Source organism: Limulus polyphemus, unplaced genomic scaffold (genome assembly GCF_000517525.1).
Source record: "Limulus polyphemus unplaced genomic scaffold, Limulus_polyphemus-2.1.2 Scaffold3056, whole genome shotgun sequence".
Classification (NCBI taxonomy): domain Eukaryota; kingdom Metazoa; phylum Arthropoda; class Merostomata; order Xiphosura; family Limulidae; genus Limulus; species Limulus polyphemus.
Window position 1 is genome coordinate 55416 of NW_013668666.1, and position 8362 is coordinate 63777.

Consider the following 8362-nt stretch of genomic DNA (forward strand, 5'->3'; position numbering starts at 1 on the left):
CACTGACACAAAATTGATACTAACACACCCAACAACAGAACATTACCCTGCAATTTACCTTTTGTTCCTGAAACCAGCTCAAGAATTATCCACACTTGGACTAAACTAGCCAGTAAACACAATATTCCTGTCAATGTCAAATTCTCACAAAAACCCGGCCCTAAATTAAAATCGTTGCTAAACAAAAATTTTGTAATATCATGGTATCCATTGCCACTCCATGTAATGTGATGGTGTACAATAACTCTGCATGTGATGATGTTTATAGTGATACTGTGTACAATAACACTCCATGCAATGATGTATACACTGACACACCATGTAATATAATGTTGTATATTCATTTTAAAAGGAATCTATGTAGGACAGCACCTGTTTGTATTATATTGTAACAAAATAACAATTATTTTCTAATACTTAGCATGTGACTTCCCAAGGGGTATGGAAAAGGATTACATTTCTGACCAAGAAGTTAGTGTATCAAGCTTCCGCTCACCATCCACTTTAGGAAACAAAGCTAGGTTAAATGGGAACTCAGCATGGAGTGCTGGGTATCTTTCTACAGATGAGTGGATTCAGGTCAGTGCAGGAACATCCAAAAGTATTTTCAATTTTTGTAGTGATTGATTATCATACAAATGTAAATATTTATGTTTCTAATGCTGAATTGTTTATCAGTTATAAAATTCAAGGCAAGGAGCTTTCTATATTTGAAGGAATATAGTTTGAAGATTTGTTATAAATATAGAATATTGCAGTGTGCTTGTTTTAAAATATTTTCAAATAAATAAATCTTCCTGAAATACACCTAAAATTTAGATAATTCAGTATAAATGTTGTAACCCAGTGCAACAAGAGTTAGTCAATTTTAGTGAAGTTTTTACCATAAGTTTTCTTAACATATGAAGGAGTACATAAGAAATTCAAAAGGTGGACCAAATATTCAATGTTTTTGTAATCTTAGAATGTCCAGTTTGTTGTAATATATTTACAAGGAAGAGAATTAAATTTGTTTTGTAAATTTCAAGACTTGTTACAAAAGTGAGTGTTAGATTTAAGTATAAGTTATCAGTTTGGCATTCACCAAGAGTAAACATGAGTAGTCTACTTCTGTTACATGACTGAAATGCCAGTGTTTAGTTAATGAATTAATTATAGTTCTGATTTGTAGTAAATAAGTGGACTTACAAGAATTACAAGATGTCAGTGGTATAATTACTCAAGGAAATCCCTTGTTTTTGTGGATTCTTCTACAGTAGGTGTCTGTGACTTGTTGACAGTACAAGCAATGATGAATGAACAGCAAGCACTACACTTGTTTCAACATCAACATATATATTATTAATTGAAGATATAGAAATACATGAGCATAGACATAAACCTTATCTTGTCTGCAATCTGCCATTTTTCGGCTCTGCTGGCCCACTTTATATCTCTCATTCCATTTTCAGTTTGCCACCACCCCTTCCTTTAGTTCCCACGTGCCACTCTACACTCTTGACAACAATGAGTCACAAACACAAAATACATCATAAATTAAGATGTAAAAACGAAATAATATGATAATGATCATACAACAAATCAATGATAATATTTTATATCATGACATCCACTTCTGTTACACAACTGAAATGCCAGTGTTTAGTTAGTCATTTATTATAGTTCTGATTTATATTAAATAGGTGGATTTACAAGAATTACAAGATGTCACTGGTGTAATTACACAAGGAAATCCCTTGCAACCAGAGTGGGTAACAGCATACAAGGTCTTTTACAGTAAAGATAGTGTAGCATTTTCAGTATTGAAATCACCAGATGGAAGTGAAAAGGTAACTTTGTTTTATTTTTTTGTAAATTACAATTTAAACCTGTATAGATGTAATTTTATTTACTGAAACAAAAATGCAAGCCCTAAATTTTTTATACTAATAACATCAGTACATAAAAGAACATAATATTTTATTTATAACTGAAATGATGTAGATGCCACTCGCTAAGAAGTTTTACTGGCTTTCAAATTATATTTTAATTAAAAAGTTAGATGGTACACATCAAATAAAAGTTTTTGTCGACAAAGGAATAACTACTGCTTATTTACCTATTCTATAGTAGTATACATATTGTGGTTTCTAATACAGTACTTCCCTCCACTCAGAAGTTTAGCTTTTTCTGTTTTATTCTGCCCTCTATATGTGAACTTTCAGACATCAGACAGAATACCACAGGTATGATAGTAGAGGCTTACCTGGGAGGAGTATCTGTTGTCCAAACTACATTGTATAGTGGTGTGACAGTAACAACAGTTAGTAAGTAGAGGTTCACCTGGGAGGAGCATCTATGATCCAAACCACATTATATGGTTAGGTTTCAGTAATGGCAGAGTCTAACCAGAGGCTCTCCAGGAAGGAACATCTGTGGTCCAAACAACACTGTATGGTGACATGATAGTAACAACAGTCTGTAAGTAGAGGCTCGCATGGGAGAAGCATCTGTGCTCCAAACCACACTGTGTGGTGAAGTGTCAACAGTCTCTGTGTAGAGGATCACCAAACAGGAGAATATGTGGTACAATCCACATTGTATCTTAAAGTGCCGATAAAAACTGTTTCAACCATACAGATAGATGATGTGTCAAAAAATAATTTCTAAGTTAATGTCTGTTTGGTAAAACCTCAAGTATAAATAAAAGAGAAGCACCACAACAACCATCAGGAAAATACACACAGGATGTTTGCACCAAATACAGGTTTGACGAACACTGACTAGTAATATGTTGCTTGGTTTTGAAGGTGAAACTACATCAGTATTTCTACAGATCTTGGAGTCTTGTAAAAGTTTAATATATATATATATTTGCATTTAAATTTCTAGAGAACAGAAAAGTCACAAAGCTAAACTAATGTTTGAAGTTTCTACAGTTAAAATACTCTATCTTTGGCATCTCATCTATAATGGTGTTTGCCATATATATTAAAAGGTACTCTAACAGTATTTTAAAAAGTTAGCTTTACCACTTAAAATAGCATTGAAGTGTATTCATGGTTGAAAACACTTTCTTAAGTTTTGAAAGTTAATCATTCAAAAGTTATGGCAAAGTAGAATTTTACTGAAAAATAAGTGTCTGAAACCTGTTGTCTGTATTCTTATTGCAAAAATTAGTACAGATTAATTTTTCAACTTTACAAAAACATTTGCCAAGAAATATTGAAATTAGACTTTGCTTTTCTGCCCTCTTCCTGAAGGAGTTGAAATCTATTCATATTAGGGTATGGTGTAGTAACCTTGAAATTACTAAGTTCTTCTTATGTCATTCACCAACAGTGAGGTCCACATATAGCATTATATTGGACAGTTTTATATTTTTCTTTGTCACAATACTTAGTGTAAGGAACTGACAGAAACAGCTGGGTGGAATCACTCACTCATTTACAATGTAAAATATACAATAGATCCCATCAATGATTATTGGGATTACCTGCTATTTATTATGTAAAATATACTGTAGATCCCAGCAACAATTAGTGGTATAACTCGCAATTTATTGTATAAAATATACATTAGATTCGAGCAACGATTAGTGGGATTATCAGCAATTTTTTATATAAAATATACATTAAATCCCAGCAATGATTAGTGGGATTATCATCAATTTACTATATAAACTATGCAGTAGATCCATTGAACAATTACTGGGATTATCAGCAATTTACTATATAAACTATGCAGTAGATCCATTCAACAATTACTGGGATTACCTGCAATTTTTTGTATAAAATATATATTATATCCGAGCAATGATTAGTGAGATTACCTGCAAGTTTTTACATAAAGTATACAGTAGATCACAACAATGAATAGTGAGATTACCTTCAAATTACCATGTAAAATATACAGTAGATCTCAGCAACAATTAGTGGGATTACCTTCAATTTCTACTATGAAAAAATATCGTGTATCCCAGTAATGATTCACATGATTACCTGGAATTTACTATGTAAAATATACAGTACATGTCAGCAATGATTAGTGGCATTACCTGCAGTTTACTATGTAAAATATACAGTAGATCTCAGCAACAATTAGTGGTATTACCTGGAATTTACTATGTAAAATATATAGTACATCCCAGCAATGATTAGTGAGATTACCTGGAATTTACTATGTAAAATATATAGTAGATCCCAGCAATGGTTAGTGGGATTACCTGCAATTTACTATGTAAAATATACAGTAGATCCCAGCAATGTTTAGTGGGATTACCTGCAATTTCTTTTTGTGTAATGCATATATCATGAAGAACCTTGTAACGAACAACGTCATGAACAGAAAAGCAATTTGTGTATAAACTGTTTAGAAAGATGCGTTTAAGAAACTGATCAGTATTCTAGCTTTAATAATTTTGTTGACACTTTGCAATTGTATGTTACCAAATAGAATTAGTGGTGTCTTGAACAAGTGTTTTTGTGGATTATCTTTTATATTTTCTTATTTTTTATTTATTTATTTATTCCTCTAAGTATGATATTCAAATAACCACACATTTGAATGAAAGTGTTATTTTCATCTGTTTAACATATTGTTTAAAATGTTCTACACATAGAGTTAGGGGTTTTAGTAAACTGAACTTACAAAAGGTTACACTAAAACTGTTACATGTGCTTTCCTTGCAGGTTTCCCTTCTATGATCATCTTAACAAAATAGTATAAAAATTTATGGTTTAATATTTTCCACAGGTTTTCACTGGAAATAGTGACCAGAATACACCAATTACAAACAAGTTTGATAAACCTCTGAAAGTCCGTTTTGTACGAATTGTACCCTTTCAGTGGAAAGGTTGGATAAGTTTACGATTAGAAATTCTTGGCTGTAATAGAGAAAGTAAGTAGTGTAAGAAGTACTTACATTATATATATATATATATGTGCATAGTATAGCCAAAGCTGGTAATAGTTTGACATAATAGAACATGTTTTGCCATGCTTTTCCTTTCATTTGATCACATTTGGCTTGGAAAGTCTAAGTAAAGTTTATTTTTTGTAATAAATGGATTATTTATAGTACATGGCATGTTTTAAATTACAGAAGCAAAACTTGACATAAGCATTATAATAGAATACGTTTCTCTTTATTAAATAACTAAATATTTATATCACAAAAGAAGGAGATATTGTGTTAATTAAGATACAAAATAAATCTTGAAGAGAGAAACAGAAAGTAGTATAGCCGAGTGCCATGATATAATTCTAGTTATTTTCATGCAGATCTTAGAAACATATTTTGAAATCTGAATCCATCTACTTGTGAAACCATTTTTCTAAAAGGTAAATGTTATTAGTTCTGAATGTTAAATGATAAAAACCCAATAATCAGAGTGCTTTTCAAAGGTGGACCTTTCTTTTTCACGGATAAACTGTCTACTCTTCAAGAAGAAAGGTCCACCTTTCAAAAGCTCTTGGATTGTAGAGTTTTTATTGTTTATATTAAGACTTCTTGAACCTATGTGTTTATCTGACATCATGATTATTTTTGAACAAACACTTAAGTACATTATCTTTCAGTAATCTATACAGGTTTAAATTATGGGAAATTCCTTTCTTTTTAGTTCCTGTTGTTACTACGACTATGCCTTCTTGTGTCCCTGGTTGGACTCAGTACTTCAATATTGATAGTCCCAAATCTGGTGATGGAGACATCGAACTCTTTAAAGATATTCGTAACAAGTATGATCTCTGTGATGACAGCTTGATTCAAAAGATTGAGTGTAGGTCATTTGTGAATGGTCAAATGGTGGATCATACTGAAACTGGAGATGTTGGGATTAAGTGTTCTATAAGGAAGGGTCTTGTATGTCTCAACTGGCTACAGAAAAAAGGAAAGTCTTGTCACGACTACAGCATTAGAGTTTATTGTGGTTGTGGTAAGTATTTACTAAAGTGTATTGCAGGATTGAAATAATATTTGAAATTTAATGCTAAGTTCCAAAATATAAGAGAAAGAGATATTAGTAATGTTTGTAAATTGAATGTTGAATGTTTAGGGTATTTTTTATCACTCCCTCTGCTGGCAGAAGTTTATTGTCTGTTTTATTGGCCACTTTTTCTACTATGAATTTCTGCCATTGTTTCCATATTAGATATGGAAAAGATATTCAGAAGATGGATAATCACTGCCTGTACTGACAGAAGTCTACCACCTGTTTAGTTGTTTATTCCTTTACTATAAAATTCTCTCTTCACTTCTATACTAGGTATAGAAAAGACAGTCATAAGATAGATGATTGGTTCTGCAGTAAAGTTTTACAAGGACAATAAATGTAAAATAGATTAATAACCATGTTTGTGGTTCAACACCAGCTGTTACAACCAATGCTATGATAATGAAAATAATGTAGATGAGAATGAACAGCATTAAATTAAAAAGAGCTAAGCATAGCTCTTGATAGCCTTCTTTCAGCTGTGTTAATGGTCTTGCAATTTCACTACTACCCATTTTTGTGTGAATTTTGCTAAACGAAATATGTATTTACTGGCAGAGACCAAAATAAAAGCACCCTTAAACAATATATATGGAATTTATACTTGCTAAGAAGTTCAGATCTCTTATCACTTATAATTTAGTTTGTGATGAGCTTTTCTCTTATTACTCTCTAAGTTTAAAATATGAATAATCAAAACAATAATATTAAGCTAAATAACTTGAACAAAGGTCAGATGTAAAACCTTTATGATTTGCTGTATTTTTATATAAAGCTTCTTATTCACTCTTTTTAGAATATAACAATAGTTTAAACTGTAATACAGACATTTTGACAAATAGAATGCAGTGATTGAACAGAAACTATTTAAAAGATAGCTAGTAAGACAGAGTGTGGTACATTTACTTGTGCTTTTATTTTTTTATTTATCTTAATTTTTCCAAGCTGCATGCAAGTTTAGTGTTATACTGCAGATACTTTGATCCATAAAATAAATGTTCCTTATAGAAAACCCAGGTTATCTTACAAAGGATAAAAATGCAACAAAATCTTTATAAATTGACATCTGTGATGGGAGACTGCTATAGAAGATCAACAGATTTGGTCAAACAGGAAATTAAGAAATCAAAACGATATATAAAAAAAGGGTTGACTAAAAAATTTGAAATTAACAGTAAGGATTTCTTTAAATACATTAATGGTAATCAAAATAATAGGATAAGAGTAGGGCCTTTGAGGGATGATAAAGAGAGGCTCATATCTGATGATGATGAGTGATTGAGTTATTAAATTGTACTTATTCAACAAATATTACTAATTAAAATTTAAGCAATATTTCACATCCCAAACAGATATTACATGGGAATAACATAGTAGCATTAATTTTTATCTTGTTAAAAACATTAGAAGTCTAAAAAATGATTGATTCCAGAGCAAGATCACATTTTCTCAAGGTTTGGAAAATGTGAGCCACTTTTTATTGCTATTTTTTGTAAATGTTTAAATAGTGTGTTAGGTGTCAGATCACCTCAAAAGAGGTGGTAAAATATTATCCAAGTAATTATAGGCCTATTAGGCCTACATCAGTGGTGGAAAAGTATTTTGAATGTCTGATAAAAAATGCTTTGCAGAGTCATTTAACAAAAGCTTTTAAATTTCACTGTATAGCCAACATGGTGTCACTAGCAGAAAATCTGACTTACCTGATTTTTTGACATTCTTTGAAGAGGTTACTGTTTACACTGATGAGTGTTCAAGAATATGGGTCTTCAGAAAGTAGTTGATAAAGTGCCACATAAAAAGGTTGGTGTAGGTGGATAGGTTAGCTGATTGGATAGAAAAGAGTCTGGATGAGAAAAAGCAGAGGGTTATATAAATAGAGTTCACTCAAACAGGATAACATTACAAGTGGAGTACCTCAGGGGTCAGTGTTAGGACTTTTGTTCTTTTTTGATTTACATTAATGACATAGATGAAGTAATAGTCAATTAGTTACATAAATTTGCTGATAACATTAAAGTTTTGGGTGTTGTTAGCTATGAGGCAGATGCTACTGCCTTACAAAAAGATTTGGACCATTTGGTTAGTTATGCAAATAAATAGCAAATGGCTTTTGATTATGATAAATCCAAGGTAATGCATGTGAAATATCACAAGATGAATTTTGAGTATAGTTTTGATGTGAATAACATCTACAGTATTATGTAAGAAAAGATCTTGGTTTACTGGTTGATCAGTCTCTTAAGCCATTCAAATTCGATGACGAGGAACCCACTTTGAGACTAATAATGGCTGGAGACGGCTTGAATGGGTAATGAAGAAAAACTTTAATATAAAATGTGTTCCTCGTCATCAAATTTGAATTCATCACGGCGATTAATCGAGGT

The 8362-nt window shown here is 31.5% G+C and overlaps 1 protein-coding gene across 1 annotated transcript in view; it reads left to right on the forward strand.

The window, feature by feature from the left end:
- LOC106468569 (hemocytin-like) overlaps positions 1-8362 on the forward strand; it is a 94624-nt gene that overhangs the window by 6211 nt on the left and 80051 nt on the right. The window contains exons 3-6 of the mRNA XM_022396906.1: positions 422-579; positions 1683-1829; positions 4735-4879; positions 5604-5918. Coding sequence (XP_022252614.1) covers positions 422-579; positions 1683-1829; positions 4735-4879; positions 5604-5918 — 765 coding nt within the window. The remainder of the gene's footprint in view (positions 1-421; positions 580-1682; positions 1830-4734; positions 4880-5603; positions 5919-8362) is intronic.